Source organism: Anopheles moucheti, chromosome 3 (genome assembly GCF_943734755.1).
Source record: "Anopheles moucheti chromosome 3, idAnoMoucSN_F20_07, whole genome shotgun sequence".
Lineage (NCBI taxonomy): Eukaryota > Metazoa > Arthropoda > Insecta > Diptera > Culicidae > Anopheles > Anopheles moucheti.
The window spans coordinates 88,881,948-88,904,104 of record NC_069141.1 but is presented as its reverse complement, the minus strand read 5'-3'; the positions used below and the strand labels follow the sequence as shown (position 1 = coordinate 88,904,104).

At 47.1% G+C, this 22,157-nt stretch overlaps 1 protein-coding gene across 1 annotated transcript in view; it reads right to left on the bottom strand.

Annotated features, from left to right (window-relative positions):
• Positions 1-22,157, bottom strand: part of LOC128301518 (ecdysone-induced protein 74EF) — a 48,381-nt gene that overhangs the window by 12,488 nt on the left and 13,736 nt on the right. The window contains exons 2-3 of the mRNA XM_053038049.1: positions 11,778-11,990; positions 1,552-2,064 (exon numbers count right to left, since the gene is read on the bottom strand). Coding sequence (XP_052894009.1) covers positions 1,552-2,064; positions 11,778-11,990 — 726 coding nt within the window. The remainder of the gene's footprint in view (positions 1-1,551; positions 2,065-11,777; positions 11,991-22,157) is intronic.

The window sequence follows — 22,157 nt, the reverse complement described above, 5'->3', positions numbered from 1 at the left end:
ATATCCACGGCACGGCCGCGGCCAGTGACGCCTTTGCGACGTCCTTGAAACGCAAATTTCGGAGACGGTTCTCGCTCTCTTTCTATCTACTCGAGGCTGTTCTTCGTTGGTTCGATAAGAATGTTGCAAATTTTCTTCCGCAAAGGGAACGCGCGCTTTGGTGGTTGTTGTATTTGAAGCAACTTTTGCGGTTGAGTTGCCGATATACTTAGTTACCAAGCGCAGCACGCCCCCGATTGTAGATCCTGTTGTTTTTTAAAACGAGAGACGCAGAGGGTTTGATGGAGTCGGCACACAAGACGATGGTAAAATGAATTTATCTTAAAGCAATAGGGGGACCCGAAGGTGTGCAAAAATCGCTTGCAATTGAGACACCCATTGTTTGTTTGTGTGACGAGGGTGCTCCATACGTCACAACACAGCTAGAGAAGGGGGCGCATAGATGAGATTTTATTCAACCCCCTTTCGGTGTGAGAGGCCGCGAGCTTTACCTGATGAGCAATTCATACAGCTGCGTCACGGAGCGCTACTAAGTCAATATAAACTTTAAGCTCCCTATCCTAATTTTACCACGTCATTACGTAATCGGAGTAATCAATTTTTGGTCACTAATCGATCTTCATGACAATCGTACGGAATGTCCCAAAAATAGCTCCGACAATCCACTGTCCACCATTACACGATCGTACGACGCACGCTATCGGCGCGGGCACCACCAAGGTGTAGTGGCGTCTTCAATCAGGAAGTGTTTTAAAGTACAATATAACTGATAAAACTGTTCCCTTCCATGTCCATGTTGCTCCCAACCGACACTTTCACCCGCTGCGCCGCATCCCAATCCCAAACCGTAAACGTTTGTAGCGCGTTTCACAAAGCAAACAGTGTAAAATACACATCGACTAATGAAGGTAGAAAAGTAACAAGAGGCCAAGATACGGCCGTGGCTTATCGGAAGGTAGCGGCCCGTTTTGCGTCTTCCTTCGTGCGCGTTATCGGGTATCACTTTCAATGCACGCTGCATGTGCACGGTTGCAACCGAAAACGCTTGCGGTGCTTGTTTGCACCGTGAGAGTTGTCGGGCGAAAATTGATAACCAACTCGCCCTCTCGAAATTTACTACCATCCCGCGGGTCAAAGACTACGGTATTACATCTGCGAAATGTCGGGAAGCCCGAACTTGGCACGTCAGTCGGAGGTGTTGTGGAGCCCAGCAGTGAAACTGAGATACGATGCACCTCGCAACGGTGGCGTAATCTCGGCCCAACTCGGAGGCACCTTGGTAGATAAGAAAAGAGGCCGTGTCGTGTCGTGCGCGGTTTCGGTTGTGGCTCACTTTGCTGGAGGTAATAATTCGTATTTGCGATGCTGGATGTTGTAATGCTGCCGTAGCAATGGGTGGGGTGATTGTACTGAATTGTGATTGATGTACTGACGGGTGTATAGATGGGTGATAGAGAATATCGTAGCTGGCAGATCGCCATCATACGAACATGACGTTCAAGATTTATAAATGGTAGGAAGGATACGATGAATAAGAATGAAGACACTTACGTGGTACACTCCGCTGGTTCCAAATGTTGCGAAGTGGCGGCGAGTTGTGATGGTAGAAGTTTGGCCGCAAAAACGGTCCCGACTGCAGATGGGCGGCCTGCTGCTGAAGGTGCTGTTGGGTTGCGGCCGCAGCAACGGCAGCCGCCGCCACCTGCGAGAGAGCGGACGAGGACGACAGGGACGTTGCGCCCCCGTTCGGTGAACCGGTCCCCCCATTCGGATGCACCGAGAGCGGTTGGCCCTGGGGATGCTGATGTTGGGGCGGTGGTTGTTGGTGATGTTGCTGGTGATGTTGCTGTTGCTGGGACGCTTGCTGTTGTTGCTGCTGCTGGTGTTGCTGCTGCTGCTGCTGGTGCGGATGTGACGGTTGGCCGGGATTGCTGACCGGTCCGGTACTGCTGGTCGGAATGCCAAGACGCGCCTTCAGCTCGTCACTGCAGGCCGGCTGGCCTCCGCTGCTGGAGCTGTCCACATCGGACACTCCACTGTCGGCGGGACTCGGAGGTAGTGAGCCTTTTATTTTCGGGTGTTGGTGGTCGGTTCCGGAAGTCGAAATCGGGCACGATGGAAGAGACAGAAATGGAAACGAAAACATTAAATTCTTTTCCAGCAACGACAGCTGACGAATGAGATGTGTGGATGTAACTCAACAAAACAATGCACAAAAAAAATCGTACGGCTCTACACAGGAATGATGGGTTGTATCATTAGGACTAGGACTCACAATAGACGATTAGCGAACAGAATAAAAGCAACAGATTCGTTCTAAACTATGCTCTGATTTTATGTGTATTTAGCGCAAGTATTTATTGCGTTTCACCTCAAGCGTCTTAATCGCGAGAGCCTTACAGATTTAAAGCCATCATTGAGGCGGATGCACAGCATGCACGCTTCCTGCATACTCCTTGCGGCTTTCGGGGGAAAGGATTTTTTGAAAGAAAATTTCTGTTGCATTCCATTGTTACTGGCTGGCCAGAGAACGATTACATTTTTTTATGCTGTTTAATCCTCTCCGATCAGGCCCCTCTTTTCGCGATGACTTCCCACTGCGCGAGTACCTTGTACGACCAGACCATTATAGCGCCCGAATGTTGTTATTGTTGTGCGACGCAAAAACACATTCCAAGCTTCTCCTAATCCAAAGCAGCAAAGGCAAAAGCAGGCTGCGCGAGGAATAAGGAAAAAAGGGGTCCTTCTTGCGATCGGAGAAAGGAAACGGAGGAAAACAAAATCCTTGCGTTGCTTTTTGTGTGTCGTTTCGCATACATACCCGCAAATGAGAATAGCAGAACTAGGGATCGGTGCAGGTGAGAAGAGATATAAATTTTATAGCAAAAACCCTCGAACGGTACGAAGGGTGACGAATAAAAGAGATCGAAGGTGTAGGAGGAGAAGGCGGCCGAGGGTGGGCAATTTCGATCAGCGGTCGTACCCGTCGAACAATTGGCACTGAAAATTAGCCCTGAAAAGGTTCGACTACCGGAGCTATTCGTTGTGGGAAAGTGTAAAGAAAAGGCAAAAAAAAAACACGCTCTCACAAGGATCAAGCCACATCGTCGGGATCGAGAAGCGATCAGTTATTGCAGTTTTTTTTATTGGGCCATGAATGAGAACCGATCGACGAGGATCGCCTATTGGAATCTAGGTACTTGATTCAATTCAAGAAGCGGTTTGCCATTCACAGTGCTCAGAAATTGATAGGAGGTTTGGGATTCATTCATCCTTCTGCTCCGGAGCCCATTCGTATGTGAAATTATAATCACACGGCATTGGAAATGCAGCAGCCAAAATCATTAAGAAACGGTCGTCCCATGCATGATTGGCAATTGGAATAATATTTGTGCGCGTTGGAGACATTTGTGCGGACCCGAACCGTACCGAAAAGGACGCATGGCTGCCGATCGTGTGGGTGCAGTCCCTAGCAAGGCGGGAAAGAATAACAAAGTATGTGCGGAGCGAGCATAATGTGAAGATGTCCACATGCGAAACGTTTCAATGAACATGATTTGACTGTTTTCCTTCGCACGCATTAACCTTTTCCGTGATTTTCTGAGGATGTTTATGGAAGATTTTTCGTTGGAATAATTCCGCTACCTTTTGCGCTCGTCTATTTCGAAGCAATATCATTAATTATCATTTTTCCTTCTCTTGTTTTCCGCGAACGCAAAACCCTTTCCAATCGAGTTCACTTCAAAAAGCATCTTCGAGAATACCATTTGTCAACCGGCTGTGCAAAAACGGAAAACGAATCGTGGGAATCGTAGAATGATGGTGCTTCCTCTCCGGTGAGCATGATTCATAATGCAAAGAAAAATAGCAAATCATACAATAAACAATTCGGAAGCGTGATTGAACCTGTGGCGAATAATGATTAAATCTAGGCGGCCACTGGTCCGGAAAGGGAGTCAGATTGTGGCAGTGGATATGTGTACGGTAACCGAACGTGTGTTGATGGGGTGGGTTGTACGTACTTGCAAGTTTGAGGAACGCTTGATGGTGGGAGCTTTTTAACTTCTCCATCGACCGCAGATGGAAAATGTTCTCCAGGAAACCATCGTCGTCCAGCTCGAATGCGCCCAAGGTACCGGGCGTTGCGTACGGAAATGGAACAGTCGGACAAACTGCACGGGTGTGCGTGTGTTTCCGTGCGCAAGTGTGTGTCATTAGTGTTTATTTTAGTTAGTAAATTTATTAAACAATTTTTTTGGGGTGGATTTACATTAGAATATGGATAATATTAGATGGAAATAGTTGTAAATATTAAATTTATTCTTAAAAGTGATTTAAGATAAAAAATTTAAAGATGAACATTGTAGGATATTTTGAAAGGTGCAAAAGTATTGTAAAAAGAAGTAAAAAGTGAAGTGAAAAAAATCGAAATATCGCTCTTTCGAAATATTCAAATGATCAAACAAAGTATCTCAAGGCTATCTACTTTATAGCAGGCAAAGGACAACAAAATGAACACAGCAGTACGGCAAGAAAAAAAGGCTCGTTGTATTAATTGCTGGAAGCAATTGTGCGCCACGCATCAGCAACGCCAAGCCGACCTCAATAAACAACTTCCGGTTTACGGCTTGTTCACTTTCGATCCAACCCGGAAAGCAGCCCATGACCAAAGGGATAGATTATCCTGGTTGCTTAGGGAATGTTTTGTCCTGTTCTTCTTCACCCATCTCGACTTCATCAACGCGCAGCGCAATGTATGGAAACTGAGAGCTCGTTATTCTGGTACGTTTCGGCCATGCATCGGCGACGAAACGATGCTGTGCTTCAGGTGAAACCAGGAAGACGAACGATGTTTGGTTTGCGCGTTTCCCTACCGCCAATCCTTTCAACGGCATGGAAATGTGGTTCCCGCTGCTTTTCTTCCGTTACCGGTATCGCGAAGGAAGTATTAGAAGATCACCTTTCGGGCCACGGTGCCCGGCTTCGCTGCCCAAGGGTGCGCTGATTGAGCAGCGCAGCTAATCGCAACAATTTGATGGACTAGTTCAACACTGGTCATCAAACCAGACCCCAGCACGGAGTCCGAGATTTTGTCCAACCGTACAATGACATACCCTGGTTCGCCCTGTTCGGGTTGCGCCAAAGTGGTCGAAGGGTAAAACAACGGTAAAGGGGACAAATGGAATGAACGGGAAAAAAGGACCTCACCCTGGTCAGCAGCATCCCTTCTTTCAAGCGTGTGCGACCGCTCGCGATCTACCGCGCCCGTCTGTGTGTGTGTGTGTGCATTTGATTTCTTTGTCATTTATGTTTGCATACTTTGAATGCTTTCCCCGGGGTGAGTTTTCCCTACCGACATGTCTAAAGGATCTTAAAAGCAAAAAGAAAGAAGGAAGTGAAATTTAAGAACGCAAACGGAACATAAGTTCGCATCGGCAAGTAACAACAAAAAAAAAGCTACAAAATGCGGGAACTCAAACATAAGGCCGCGGAATGTTATGTTCAACCGGAAACTCGTTCGTATGCGTGTGTCCCTTTCCGCGCACGCATCAAAAGCATCCGAACGGTCAGTTTTCCAGCGTTGGAAAAAGAAAGCCCGAAAAAGGGATTGCTGGTCGGGCCCCGCCAATAAAATGTAATCTTTCCGCGGCGCGGTTTAATTTCAGTTCGGCCAAAGACGTTTCGACCGTTTTTCTCACGTTTTTCCACGATTCGAAAGATCCCACAATGGCAGGTTTGACGGTTTGCTTCTATTTAATTGCTTCGTTTAGGATGTGTTTTTCGTTTTTCCAGGGATGAAGCCGCGATGAAGGGACGCGAATGATTTATTTGCTCAATAGCTGGTCAGCGCACTGGTCCGGTTGTGAGTTTAAAAAAAAAGTTTTCTATTCGTTACCCAAGAAAGGGTCCGAACTGCTTGGCGAGGCGGCTGCGAAAAAGGTGACGACTGAGGTCGATCAGCCAGGCGACAAAGAAATGTGTCATCGTAATTTATTGCTTTTCGCTTGATTTGGTCACGTTTGGTGTAAGGAAAGGCACCCAACCGGAGGGATGGGAGGTGGCAGCGTAGGGACGTGACACGGAAAAGCCATCAAACAACGATCACTCACGCAAAAATTCTTGGCACAGCAAAAGCAGAAGCTGTTTCTGCTTCCGCGCGCGACAACAACGCAGCGTCTTGAATCCTTTCGGTGCTGGTGTCGCAGCGTCGGTTACTTTCTTTGTAGTCTTGTTCATTTTTCGAACTGGCTGGACGGATGTGTTTGCTTTAATCAGCAGGATTACGAGGCGAAAAAAACCAACCAGCTACCAGCGAACGAGCCAAGCGAAAGAATGAGATAATCTTGGCAGCAAGGATCATCTTCCAGGCCGACATGGTCTATGACTGTTCGCCTGGCGCAAGAGGGGGTTTCTTTTCGTCCTAAACGGTGTTATGTGTCCGACGGTTTGCCGGGCATTATTACTATTACGCTTGTGCCAGCAAATCGACGCTTCCTTCTGCCTATGGTTGCTTTTTGGAGTAGAGCGTGCTGCGTACTTTAGACGCGACCGGTCAACTTTGCGTAATTGATTCATCTGTCATTTGAACCGCGCGCGACCATTTGGACGATGTGTCCGTATGGTTGGGCCAGATGGTAGCCTTGATTGAGCGGTGGAATAAAATAGATAGAAGGGAGAAAATACTTCGAAATGATCTTTTCATAAACTTAAACTCCGAATGAAAGTTGTTTCAAGGTATAAAATATCAAGCTCTAGAAATAGCTCGTAATACACAATATTTATAATATCCCACCAAATAAGCTAATAATAAAGTAAAAAACTTCATCCGCTGTAGAATTAATGTTCTATGCAACTTTTTCGTTTTAGGCCACAGAAGAGTGATGTCATTGTAAAATGTTTGCTTTTATTTGAGTAATTTCTATCCGCTGTCTTTTTTATCAAATAAATTATTTCGACAGCAGCAAAGCAACACCCTCTGCGATGGATCGTCATTCATGGGGTTTATTTTTCTCACTAGCGGAAATTACGAAATCAACTTGCTCCAACCGGTCCCCGGAAGCGAGAAGTAACGTGAGTTCTTTTATGTCTTCCTTCTAGCGGAGGATGCTTAGGTACACCCGGTACAGATCGTTCATGAATAACTGATTGAGGAGTGTTGCGGGAAAATCAACGTACCATTTCCCGGGAAAAAAGATGCTGTAGCCGTATAACCTATTCCTGGTGAGGCCATCCCGGCCACCGGAAACTCGACGGCTCCACGGCAACCAGCCAGGGACAGGGTGAGGAACGTGGGCGGATGCTCCGTGAAGAGTGTAACACGATTTCCGGCATTCAGGGTGCGAATGTCGATTTCTAGAGGGTCCGTGTCCGAATAAAAGGACTTGTTCTTCGCCTACTCGGGCAGATGGAGAGTCTGGGTGGGTGTTTGTTCGGTGGGTAGGACACTCAAGTACACACCCGGAGGATGTATCGCAGACGTATTCGATTGAAGAGCACGGAAGAAGAGGGCCGGAACAAACCTTCCCATCATGACTCATGCATGAAGCCGGGCCTACACTTCACTTCAAACGGCGAGCTTTTGTTCCGATCCACGTTCGTACCACAGCACTTTTAGCGCACGGTGTTATGGCGAAAGTTATGTAAAATACCTCAACGATAAAAAGAGAGCGCGAGAGAGTGAGAGAGAGAGAGAGAGAGAGAGAGTGAGGGAGAGTAATAGAAAGATGGGAGGAAATTCTCCCGACCAAGGTCATTTGTTGCCGTGGGGATGACTTGCACACAGGACGAGCTTTCAAATATTCATCTTCCATCGTCCGGAAAAGGTTTTTTTTTGCGTTGTATTTCCACCCACACAGGAACTCGCCCCACTCAACCGTTTCATCGCCTTTCCCTGGTACGTCTGGTGCCCGAAAAGGGAAAAGCTTCATTGTGTATGCCGCCATGCCGGGATGCTGCATTGTTGAACGAAGGGACCAGGGATCTTATGACACCCGCTGGTCAGTGTGCAAATAAAGTCCTCGTTTAGGGTGTTTGCATTGGGCAATCCTTTAATACCGTGCTCGTTCGTCACCTGTGCCGCAGTGGAAAGGATGCGTCCGCCTGCACGGATCAAACGTGAATAGATGCATCTGCTCTCGGTGTCCCTAAACCCAGACACACACTCAAACACAGAAGCATCAAATTTGCTACCCTTCTCATCCTCCCATCCGACACGGTTGGCTTTAAATCCTCACAAATCGGTTTCGGTTTGTTCAATCGGTTTGTAACTTAAGCTCAACAGAGAAGTGAGTGCGGCTGTTACACCACATCGCCTTGTAGTACGATTAACCCCGTGACGAAGTATTGCATTGGAGCACCAAAGGCGGCAAGAGAAAAGAAACCATATGATCAGGGTTTTGAATGTTACTCAGTCGCAGCGGTTTTGTTACGATCGGCGTGTGATGCACAATGGCAAGGGTAGAGGTAATAGTCAAATGTTTATTATTCTCCTCAACACTGTGAAGCCTCGGTAAAAGAAGCAGAAGGATTATTGTGGGATTCTTTAGCCGAAGCGGGATTGTTTCGCTTCCGAAAATGGATCAATAGTGACGAAAATTCGTCGTACCTCCTTCAAAACCCGTCCCGTACCGGGCCCGGCCAACAACGCGTGCCATTAACGGATTGAGTCACAGGCCAATTTTGACAGTAACGGATGAGAGACGGGTCTAAAGGATGCACCTTCCATTCCCCTTTTTGTCCGTGGCCTGGTGTCCTATTTCCAAACGTCATCGTTTACCCAACCAGCTGCCAATTGCCGGGATGGGACGACCGCAAGTACAATGCGTCATTGATTACTCAATTGAAAGGGGTCAAACGGTCGTCACATTGTGCAAAAACCCGTCACCTTTCCCTGTCACAAATAATCATTCGCCTACGCATTTCCACACCGGAGTAAGCAAATTTGGGCTTTGATGACCATCCAGTTGTTCCGCAGCAGCTGCTGGAAATGGATTTCATTATCGTCACATAATCGCCAGCACCTTCCACGCGTTCATCTGTCGCAAATATTGATCGGCTTTCGGTGTTTGCACGGATGATCAGCAAAATTTCGGGAGGAAAAGCTGCAATTCTATCGATGTAACCCTTTCTGCTGCTTTATGCGGGGAAAAATCATTACTTTTTCAAGAGGATTGTTCGATGGGAGCGATTAGGGATGAAGTTGGTTTGGTGGTTTGTAACTGTGCGGATTTTGCAATATGATGAGACAACAGTTTAATACGAAAGTGGGCGAAAGTGCAATCATTGCAATGGCGGTTCATGGTTGGGGTAGTGAAATGTGAGTGCAACAACCCGATTGAATTACGATGACTCAGGACGTTGTCTAACACGATCAAGAGTAAAAGCAGAGGGCTGTATAATTAAATATTGCCAACAAGAGTATATAATCTCCACACATAGTACATGTTGATTACTAACTGCACAAAAAAAAATAGAAAAATCTAGAAATCTTAGACAGATGTCTTACTAATAAAACTTCTTTTATCGAGTGGACATGTTCTATCCGAATTTGATATTCTCTCCGAAGTCTGATAAGAAGTTCCTAATACCCCAACCTCGTTACCGATTTTAATCCCTTGCTTTCGCTTTACTTTTCCAAACTTCCTTCGTGCGTGTGACGATTTGCGTTTTATTTCCTCATATAAAAATAAATAAATCCAAACCAACCGCATCGCCATCGTCCATTCGGATCGCGCTACCGTCGTCATCAGAATGATTTGCCGTGAACGATAAATGGTCCGACCGAGCAAAACGCGCAACGGGTAATGGAAAGGGACTTCTGTGTGTGATTTGCATTTCTATTGCCCGGCCGGATTCCCATGCCTCGGCACCGGTTGTACCTGCTGCCTGCCAGGGATGATCCTTCGCTCCCTTGACTTCTGCTTGATGGGTTCCGATTTCTAAAGGACCAAGATACTTCCGGTTTCATAATGGTCACTACTCTACCTTTCCAATGGGTTTCAATCTACTGTGCTCTGTTTTTTTTTTTATATTACCTCTTCATTCCTGTTCGGGGAAATTCCGTTTGCCTGCCAAGATAACTGGCTTGTTTTTTTTTGTTGTTGACATTTTGAAAATTCTTCCAGTTTCTTGGTGGTCGCTGCTGATCCCTTTCGCGCTCTTACTTTTCTCGCATTTGAAGGCTTCAGCGACGACGAAAAAAAAGGTCGCGATCATTTTTCTTTAATACTTTCTGCACCATTGCGAGCTAACTGGAGACAAAAAAAATCTCGCGGATCATCAAAAAGGGTGTCTTTATTTCGCCGTGTGTATGCGTGTGTTTGCATACGGAATTAAAGCAGTAGGGCATCACCATGCGGGTACATGCCATATCTAGCGGCCGGTCAGTGTGGCAGGGAATATTTTGATGGATCCGCGTGACGCGCGAGCTCGCGTATCGGAGCGGCCTCATAATTACAACTCGTCATGTGTAATAATTCCACATAATCAACATGCGGGATTGATGGTCTTGTGGCCGAAAGAGAAGCGAAGCGACGCGTTCTGTTTCGTTTCAGCACTAGGAACTGATTGGATCACTGCATGCTGTAAAAAGTAATAATAAAAAAAAAACGGATGAAGGTAAACAACTACCGGAAAGGCGCACATATAACGCACATCGAACAAATGAACAATGAACGCAAATAGCCATCACTCCGAAAACCCGTTCCGGGGTTTTGTGAGGGAATCGCGCCATATCGCACCGGAATCGCATAAGTGGCGACATTGCCGTTCAGCACCGAAGACAAACCAACCATCATCCCGAAAAGTGACCGACCGGGACCATCTTGACGAGCGCGGTAACGCCGATCGACAGCGTTTGGCAAGGATCGTCAGAAGCATCCTCCCCTATGTGTTATTTTTCTCCTCACCTATTGTGCGCGTTTGTTTGGTGGAAAAGTTGCGTGAAACTTGACGGCACAGCAACCGCAACCGAAAGCCAAAGGACAAACAACGGGCTTCGGTTCGGGAAGGAAAACAATCGGGACGAAAGGGGTCGCGGACGTGGAAAGTGGTACGCAATCGTGAAGGAACGGTGTGTTTTTTCCCTTTCTTATTGTTTTCTTTAAAATTAACTAGGCTTCGACGAAGAGAGCAGCGGAAAAATCTTAGTGGAAACGGTTATGACAAGTAATGTGAAATATACAAAAACGAAGCAAACGAGCAAATATGTGAAAAGTATTAAAAAATTGAGAAATGAAATAAAGTCTAATAAAATTTAAATAGAAATGTCACGTACAAATGAAAACTTTTTAGATTAAATGATTATTATACATAATCTACAGTGCTTGAAAATGTTAAAATTGTCCATTAACATCTCATAAACATAAAAAGGCATGGTCAACGATTGATTTTTAAAATTGTGACATTTAAAAGTGAGAGAAAAGGAATATTATTCCCAAATATTGACTAAATTTCATCTCACCAGCACATATTATTAGAGTAAAGTAAATTGAAGTTCAATGACATGTAAACAAATGTGAGTAAAAGACGAGAACAAGAAATTGTGGTGCACTTTAGCGGATTGAAAAAGCTGTTTATGAAGCTGCAAGAGAATATTGCTCTTCTTTTACTTATAAATATAACAATAAAAACGCTTTGCTATTTTTATCCCAACTTCAGCTTGCAGCCTCACATTAGTCGTGCACGTGTTTAGTAGCGGGTGTAAACAAGAAACCGATGCAAGAGAACAGGGTGGCGAAAACATTGAGTTGGAATTATCATCACTGGGGCGCACTAACCTGTGCTGGACGTGCTGTAGCCACGATGGTACGGACCCTGCGGTATGTGCGTACCGCTCAGGAGCCCGTGAAGCAGGGGCCTGTGCTGCTGGGACGGCTGTAACGTGCTGGCCAGCAGGCTGGCCGTTTGCTGCGACTGTCCACCGGCCAGGGACGACCGTTGCTGCGGTGGAGGACTCGGCGACTGCGGCAGGATCGGTATCTCGGTGTCCACTGGAATGATAAAAATGCGCAACGCGAAAAAAAAACAACACAGAATTAGTGAGATCATTCGATTTACGATCGGACGTTGGCTCTTATCAATGGGTAAATAGCGGCTCCGCAAATGTCGCTTCTTTTCATCGCGAAGGGGCACATGTCGTAAAAGTTGAGGGGAAGCTAAATCTATCAGAAGAAAATAACACATTCCACCCATGCGAATGAGCCGGAACCGAGAAAAGTTCTAGCGGCACGATGTGCTTCGTGACTCGGCGATAGAATTCAGTCGAAGGTTGTTTCGGTTTTGACATCTTTGCTCATCCGAAACGTCCAAGGTATCACGCTGATCGATTCAGCAACACAATTCAACCTGCGAAACGTGTCGTGAATGCACGTTACACCAAGAGGGGCAGTGTTTAAATAGATTTTTACAGGAAAATAACATTTGATGGTAGAAGTAATGGGTATCGTTACGAGTCATTTGCCACTAGCTTCAAGAAGCAGTTACGTTACGAAGAATCAATCTTAATCGACTAGTGCAAGGATGCGGACAAAATATACGGACGATAGCGAACAAGTCTATTGCCATCGGTCAGTTTGAAGGAGGGTCTGATGTAAGAGACGTGGAGCTCAGAATAATACAAAGGCTCAATTGAAATCGTACGTACATTCACCTTCGCTAGCAGGATGTAGCAGGATACCGTCGAAGGATGTGCGGCAAGTTCACGTTCCGCGTTACGTAAAAGCTTCACGTTGTCTGGCAAAAACCGGAACCGGAGAAGCTTCGAGAGAAAAACGCTTCATAACCGGCAACGACACGATGGGGGGGGTGAGTGAAACGGGGAAAACAGAGAGAGAGAGAGAGAGAGAGAGAAAGAGAGCGCGAGAGTGATGCAAACCCAAAAACATGGGCCCCACCCTCAAGGGTGGAAAAGTCGATGAGTATGCGGAAAATTGATGAAGATCAACAGATTTCCTCGAACTTCACAAACACGCCGATATTCCGGCAAACGTTGCTAATGCAGAGCGTTTGTAAACAGTATTAAACCTTTTCACAATTCATTTGCACCTCATGTGGGCTAATGTTTGCAGCCCTTCGTACCGATGGAAAACGATTCATTCGAGGAGTTGTGTTCCTTCCCGGCATTAATCGATTCGACACGATTCACACGCGCTCGCATTCTCTGTAAAGGTCGGGCGCTCCATAGGAGCAGCGGATAGGCTCAGCAGCAGGATCTTGCGGAAACCATTAGCATAAGCCGCCGACGATTCTTTACCGGAGCAACAGATGGTTGTGGTGGAAATTTTCCCCGGCCCGGGTATTCCACACGAGTAGGGACAGATGACGCTGTCCGTGACCGTGCCGAGCGAGTACATGGATATTGATTTTCACCGCAGGCACAAAACCGAGCCAGAGCGGTTTCCTTCACAGACATCGCTTTTCCTTAATGGAGGCACCCGGTTGCTCATTTCGGGCATGGAAAGTTTGCTGATAAATAGCCAATCTTCCCTCCCGAAGCAGGCCGGAAACCGACCGGGCAATTCGGCAGAAATTGCATAACAATGTCATAAATATTCACTGTACCCTAAATATGATGAAAAGTTCCTATCGTTTGTTCATACATTTTTCATTAATCGTCGCACAGCAGCCCGGAAATTGCTGCCTGTCTGTTCTCGGCCCGTGTGAGAGCAATGGCCGCCCTTCCTCCCCGAAAATCCTCCTCCACATCCTTCGCAAGCAGTGAAACGGAACGATGTCGCTTAACAGGTGGAAATCGTTCCGCGGGAGGCCCGTTAATTCTGTTCGTGGAAATCGCTCTCACCGGCATTTCCCAACAGAAGGGAAATGGCTCTCGTGAGTGTTTTTCGGCCGAACTTCCGGAGAGTTGTTCACGGCGGTGGATTCGCCACGGTCCTTTCGCTTTCATTCGGTGCCGGGTGGCGTTTCCCCATGTTGCGGGCTGGCAGGAGCTGTGGAGGGCGAGCACTCAGCAAGAGTGAAAGTGGGGCGGTTTTCCGATGGGGCCGAGGAACTCACTGGCGGATAATTTAATAGGTGAAAACGAGCCGGCAAACGGTGGAAGCAACATTCGGAAACAGCTGTGATGGGATGGGATCAAGGTGCTTCCGTGGTTTCGAGAATGAGAACGAGAGTGGCCTAAGAGCAGTGGCGGGTTACCAACTCAACGGCAGCAGACAGATAGTGTTCGGGCTTCTCGTCGACCGAATCCTTGTCGCCGTGTGGTACGACAAAGGCACAGGGTAACGAAACCGGATCAATACGGCTAGACGGTTGAATGTATGGTAACAATCGTGCCGTGTAGGCCTGTATTAGTGAAAGCTCGTTTTGGGTGGGCTCTGTTCCGCTGATTTCCGGCAGGATGCCCACGAAACGAAGCAACAGCAGAGAAGGGATGCAAATTGCGTGGATGTTAAGCGTCCGGAGAAAGATAATGCTCGAAATGAATCCCGATTTGTTTCCTCGGCGCTTTCGTAACGACGTTTTTGGGAGATTACGCCATGCGCCTTGCGTAAACATGCCGGTATAGAACCGGACAGAAAAAGGTGTGTGTTTTCGTGCGATAACCCGAAAATTGTGACATCTTCCCGGTGCTAGCCGATGAGCGTTAATTGGAGAGTGAATAATTACCAGATTGGCTAAGAACAATTAGAAAAAGCAAGTTGAAGCTAAACGAAGACAAGTCTGAGAGACGGACTGAGCATTGTTTGGAATATTGGCTCGAGTTTGGCAGTTCCTCAAAGTATATCGTTAATGTCTGGAAGAACTTTCTGATCATTAGTCGGGGCCTGGTTGGGTTTATCCAAACCCACAATCCATGAGATCACAATGGCCAAAACGTGACAACGATCCCAAGCATTACTAATCTCTCGCTAGACACATCACTGTGCTAGTCATTGTTCCAAGAACCAATGTCCGGAAAACCCGAAATGTCTAAAACTCGAAGCTTACCGCACAGTTCGGCCATCTTTTCGTAATAAAACATTTCCGCTCGACAGTGCGAGTTCGGAGCTTGCCGTGGTAGCGAACAACACCCCACAACCTACCTCAACCAAAGCCACAATCAGTGTGATTAACCTTGGCCTACTGCTCACTGTTCCTCGCCTTGAAACTAGTCGGTGGCAGTCCACGGCGAGTCCACTGCCTTAGCTGTTCCTGGTGGCCGACTTCCGACTTTCTTTTCTCCTTGCGGGCTCTTGTTTGGAGCTGACGACGCGCTGTCAACCTCAATTCTCTTACCTCCGGACTGGTGTGGTCCGGTGGGGTTTTTTTTCCTTCTGATTTTGTTTTGCCCATTTTCACTCTCACCTTTCGCACAATTACAACCGGTAGGCAAGAAATATGATTGCCATTATCGTAATGAGATTTCATGTGCCAGCACCTGACACGGAGGTTTCCGTCTCCGGGAGGCTTTTTCCATTACCTGGAGGAGATTTTGCGCACTTCCTAGGATGGGCATGGAATTATGGAGGTGTAATGAGCTGGTGATGCTGGTGGTGCTGGCAAAACGTCCGCACCGTCCAGTTTTGCAGGCCTCTGATAAAGAGGCTTTTTGCCTGTACCTCCCGGACCGACATCCAACGTTCGACGTCGGAAGGGAAAGTCAAACGTTCCGAAAGACATACCGTTGGTAGAATGTTAATCGTTTGTTTCTTTCTTTCGCGCCTGCAGGCAAACATTAGCGACCGCTGACAGGCCACGACAGTTAACCGAACCGGCTTCCTCCCTCCACTGCACTGTGTGGCCCCTATTGACAGACAGGTTGTGTGAAGCAACCGACGAAAAGCATGTCATTTGCTGTGTGTGCTGTGTTGGATGTTTGTGCTGTTGTAGTTCCCTACTGCCAACACCGATTTCCCGAACGACATTCCACCGGTTGGATGGTTGTTGTTGAGAAACAATAGTGAGGAGAACAAGATCTCTCGCCGTCTGCCCTGTACGAACTCCACCACTTGGGGCCCGTTTCGGAGCTTCACAACTGTCACTCGTTCTCCTCGTTTGATTTGAGCGCGTGGTTAGGTATCGATTGCTTCACTAAAGTCCGTTTGTTGTGGTGTGTTTCCTTTCTGACTTTGAGACGAGTTCCCCTACGGCCCTTATGTGCGTCGATCTACCTCTTCTTCTTAGGTTTCACGCGATGTCTGATGCTGCACGATGCTCCTCTCTTTCTTCTTTCGCTGATCGATTCACAATCGTTTTTTTTCCATGCGAACCCTCTGTCGTGTGTCGTTTGTTTGCTGACGGTGTACTGCTGCTGGTGGTGGAGGTGCTGTTGTTATTTTAGTAAGCAATCCCTCTGTTCAACCTCCAACCTGCTTCCCATACATCCAGATACACACGGTAGTATCTTCCGGAACTTCCACAAATAGTAGTCACCCAAAGACCCAAAGCAGTCGGTGAGAAAGATCCGTCGGTGTCTCTCGCTTGGACACGTTGCACATGCGGGTCGGTGCACACATTGGCACACGTACACAAGTGTCTTCGTGAGTAGGGGATAGGGGAGACAGAAGGTGAGGGAAAAATGCGGGGAGAGACAGTGAGCAACCCATCCGCGATGGCGGCGCTATTATTTATGTATACCTTGTTGTAACACACTGAGTCGCGCTAAGCCTTGACCCAGATTGTAGGCTTGTTCAGTTGCGTCCGCCCCTGCTCGGGTCGCTCCGCATACTCCGCACCCGACCGTGTCGCCCCCACCGCTTCACAACCTCCCACCCAAACTCCCAACCAGCATCACACCAGGTCTGGTGGCAGTAGCACGCTCGTTAATGGTGGAACTATCGCCGCTTCTCAATATCCAACCGAAAAAAAAAATTTGCCACTTGCTGGTTTCTTACGCGATCGGAAACCATCAGCATTTACGAGCCCCCCAACAAACCCACACCGCGAACGATCGCACTTGATCGCGCTATTTTCGTACAATGATGGTTTGCAAACTACTAGCTACTCCATTACAATCATCTGTCATCAGTGCGCCATCTTTGTTTACATCGCCATAGCTGCATCTCCCACAGCAGGGAGAGCCCATGGCGTGTGAGGTGAATAGCATTTAATTGAGATCCCCTCGCAGTCTCCAACCAGCACCCACCTTTCTCCTCTCGATTAATCGAACCGTTTCACTTTCGTCACCTAGTTATTTTTTTTGTGTCCCATTCCACCATTGTACTATGGTAGTGAACTGTCAACTGGGCTACTCCCATTGCGTACGGCGTGGGTTTACTCGTTTGTTTGCCCGCTTGTTTGTTTATCTGTTTGTTTTGCTTTACACACGACTGTCACGCAAACGGCACGTAATCTTCTTCTCCTCCTCCCCATTTATCCAACCCCTTTCCTTCATGGCTTTGTAAGTGGGAGCTGTCAAAAAGCATTTTAATATATTTTTTTGACGTAATACGATCACGGTCGATCGTGACACGGGTATCGTGTTTGTGCTTTCGGTAGCACTTTGGCTTTGGGGATCACCCCATCACACGTGCCCATGTGTGTGTGTGTGTTAGTTTTACGTCATTTGTAGTCCTTCTTCGTCAAACCGTACGACGGATCCATTGATTTATCGACCCAATTTTTCGTTCCCTTCCCTTTTCAAATCGGCAGTTCGGACTGGGTGGAATATTCGGGGGATGACTCGCACCTAGGCCGGTGTGTGAGTACAGTTTATTTCATAATTAGAGCTGACATTTATGTGCGACTTTGTGATCTTGTTACGTAGCCACAAACGCTTCAATGGGTTGTCCCCGGAAAGGGAAATGATATGTACAGTGCTTACAGTCGGTGTGTGTTAGCGGGTTAGTATGCGGGGCATACAAAATTGACAAGTTGGCACGGTGTGGTGTGGTTGTGGTTGGGGTTGTAATAGTAATGATATGTTGGTTTTGATTCAGTCAAAACGAAACGAAAACATTCGAGCCATCGTCCAGCACTGATAAGGCGATCCGGGGAATGTTTCCAGTGAACGAGTAATAGGAATGGCCACCAAGCCACTTTCCCATCTTTCCTGGGAAGAAAACATTTCATTGGAACTGATATTTTTCCCCAAGTATCTGCTCCCGAGCAAGCAAGCAACGGAAAAGTAGCATCCTATTCAAACCCATTCCAACGCTTCCATTTCGATCGATGCGAAAGTTCCCTTTCAACCCTTGAAAGCGAAAACCGGAGACCAATTTGCAGAGCGTTGGCAGAGTCTGTTGTTTAATTAAACACTGAATAAATAATTAAAATAAACTTCGCTAGCAGCACCCGGGCCAAGTCCGGCGGCCCATACCAGACCGAGACTCAAGGCTAAACGAGTAGCTACCATCATGCACACCACACCGCCACCCCAGTCTGCCCCGTAACCGCAGCTATAATGTTGTTTCCCAAAATCGTAAACTACCCAAATGGTTCATTTCCCTTTCAACGAAAGGGAAATAGTCACCGGGGCTGTCGGTTATGCCACAGTGCTGACGGTAGCAACAAAGAGTCGTAATCGGGCAGACCTGATATCCTGCTGCACTTTAGACGAAACGAGACTGCAAACCGAACTCCTGTCGGTGGCCATTGACACTGGTGCGGTCGTACGTTTGTCTTCATCCAAGGATAGACGAGAGTGCATTTTGGAAGTACATCGCCCGGTCTGGTAGAATTCTTCGACTCGCTTTAGTTCCCCAAACTCCCGAAACCCCCAAAATGGGCTGAGTTCCAAATCCTTCAAACCGAAAGGCGATTCCTGGTACGAAAAAACAAAAAAAGGTGGGGAAAAGCTTAGCATACGCTCACTTCATCAGTGCACTATCGCAAAAGAGCTCCTACCAAGACCCGGGAGCTACAGCGGAGTGAAAGTAAAGTTGTACGCTTTATAGCATGCACACATTTTACATTTTACAGATTCAGAAGCAAGAAGCCGATAGCTTCGACGTGGTGGTCTGGGAGCGCTCGGGATAGAAATGCATTTCATGTCTTAGCCACTGTCTGGTATACGGTGGAAATGGCCTTAGTCTTTTGGCTCGATCCAGAACACAGAAGGAAAGGATGCAAACGGACCCATAAAATGTACGACAGCGTTTGGCAGCAGCGTCCAGAATTTAGATGGCTGCTTGATAAGTGCACAAGAATGGGGGATTACGTTTTCTACTTTTTGCACCGTCGTTCATCTAAATGAGTGCAACGTGCAGAGAGACGTGCACTAGCTCTGCACAGCGCAAGGAAGGCAATCTTCAGGACGAGAATAAAGATCGGTACGATGACAGAGCACCCCGCAAGCGAGGATGAGATGCGGTTCGTTAGTTTTAAAATTGGAAAATTGTTGGATTGAAGAAAACAAAAGGATGCACAAATAAAACGAGCTGTGTTGATTGTTTTGAGCAGGTTCGTGATCCGTTTGTCCCATAACTTCTTGAAGGAATTTATCGAATTCGCGACAAACACCTTTGTGCCCGCCGGGCTTAAAAATAGAAACAATACCACAAATTCGTTTCCTCAAACGTCAGTAAAATATGATTGCCAATTTAAAGTACACTGTACGGTGCGTTTTGACATCTGATCCGGCTTTGTTGCTCAGCTGAGCTGGTTCGCGCCTGTTTTTTGTTTGTTCCACCACAAGTGCACCGTTCCGCTTCGGTTGCGCGTTTGCACCGCGAGGTGATAAATATGGCGCGCGGCAATGTCCGCGAAACGATGTAAATGCAAACCCCGTTGACATGGTTTAAAGGTGTGTGTGTGTGTTGTTGTTTTACTACACCCCCCTCCACCCTGGTCGTGTTAGCGGAACGATTGTGAGCTCTCATTGTTTATCACTTCCGCTGTCCACCGACGCCATTTGCCCGGCGCACTTCCTGGTATCTTCGCAAGCTGTGGTGGTCACACCAGAAACGTCACACTTTGTCACATCATCGCTTTGACAGCTGTGATGATGGTAGTGCAATAGAGAAAAAAAACACAGTAAATCGTGGATGATTCTGCCCTCCCCTGCTCGTAGAAGTCGATGCCCGGATCGGAATGGCGCTAGTTAATGGCTTCCAATGCACATGATAGTGCGTGGGCGAGCAAGCTGTTTGCGAACCTGCATCTCCTGCAAGTGCTTGTTCTTCTCGTTGCAAGTGTAACTAACCTCACAATGCCTCACCGTCTCAACGCTAGAACAGACAATTCGATGCTCGAAGTCTGCAGCACAAACAAAGACTGGCTAAATTAGCGACAAACTAAATGACCGATTGACGGGGAGGGTTGTGTCACGCATAACAACAAATTTAGAACATTACCTCGCGCGAGTAGAAAGTTTCTTCCGCCTGGTTGATGGAACTCTCTTTTTAATTTTGGAATTATTACAAAAAAACAGCATATTGGATCTATTTTTTCAATTGCCATACAAAAAACAACTCTCGATTTCATTTGCCTCTTGGCGCACTTTAGGTTGCGCTAGTGTGTCGAACGATTTGCCTGCGTGTTACGGTTGAGTAGTTGGCGATGCACATATAAATGCATTTCCGACCGAGTTTCCTGTGTATACAAAACGCACTCGACAACTCCGCGCGGTATGCAATCGCGTAGGATATTGCGCACGGAAGTGCACGAACGCGCACGAAACCCTCCCCCCCCTTAAGATATAAACCCACCCCCTAATGCAAGCGCATACACTATGTGCGCACACACATGGCATTCGCGGAGGGGATGTTATTTTTAATGCTGCTACAAATGCATCATGTCCTACTTACCTCAATTTATAGACCATTTTACACACGTGTGTGCGTGTGCGAAATTCATGCCAAAAAGAATCCCCCCCCATAAGCGCGACAGAGTCCCTCTTCTACGATGCATCGATCGCAGCGTAACGCTCCCGGGAGCTGACCTTTTGCCAACGGTGTACGATTAGGGTGTGAAAGGGTTTGCACTGGGAGTGAAATCCAGCGCGTGAACCCATTCGCGAATGTCCACTCGGACATAATCGAGGAGTCTCCGACTCAGACAGAAGCACTGCGGCCGTGAGGTTGTTATTTCATTCAGTTGCATCGTCTTCCATCGGCCCGTGTGATCAGCATACGTCGTCTCAGTAGGCTGGGAGAATTCGCAAGACGTATCATGCACGTCAGCAAAACTGCTTAACTGCATCGCTAGACACCGCGAGCGTACCGCGGGCATGTGTGTCTTGACGCTATCTATCTTGACATCTTGCAGTTGTATGCATAAGACGTGCAGCAGGGGAAAGGGAGTCGGGCAGGGTGCAACTGTTGCGGCAACAGTTGACTTCTCCTGGCGCAATGTCCGGGGTGCGCTAGAGGAAGTTTGTTGCGCGTGGCGTTTCTGTGCCAAGGATGTGATGTTGGTTGAGATGGAATTTCCTGCTTCAATGCAGCACCATTGGAATCGAGACCAGAGCCGGATAGATAGTACGTGAACAACGTAAGGAAACGCTTACATGTGGGATTTAATTCACTCCCATTGTGCGCTATTTAGAATAGTCACTCTCTTCCGGTACAGCAGTCGAATATTCTTGATAATTTCATGGGAAAGTACAGTATTGGCATTTTCTTCCTGCCAGTCAGCTGACATCCCGCCATCTCACCTCCAAGCCTTACCTCCAACCTGGCATTGCGTTGTTTGAAGAGTGTAACAACCCACCATACCGACCGAGTCGGTCCGTGTATCCAAACAGGGGGGGATAGACGCAAATTAGTGTCGGCCTTCGTCTCTATGCTTCCAATGAGGTGGTTGGGAGATTTTATCTCTGCTAATGAAAACACATCGCTCATCAAGCCACGTTGCGTCACGTCCTGTTGCAGTATGTAACGTAATCGGGGGGTTGCCGGTGATAGGGTTGAAATGGTGGGGAGTGTAATAGGTAAAGATGATCGCTGCAGGGCGGAAAGCAACCCCGTTTCGATTACTTCTACCAGAACGCTTACTTCTTGATGTATCATTAATAATGAGGTAATTTTTCCGTGTCTTTTAGTAACGACTTTCTATTTGCACGATCGAGATCAAGAAGTACACTGTAACAACTCGTAATAGTGTAAAAATATGAAACTTTACATGGAGACTCTAGCTAAAACATAAAACAATTTAAATTTATTCCAAATTATCAAATTATCTAACTAGATAGACGAACAGGACGAACCCTGCAACAGAAAATTAAAGCAAATTTCGCTTTCATCGGTTAACGGACTGTGTCAAAACACCTACAGACAAAT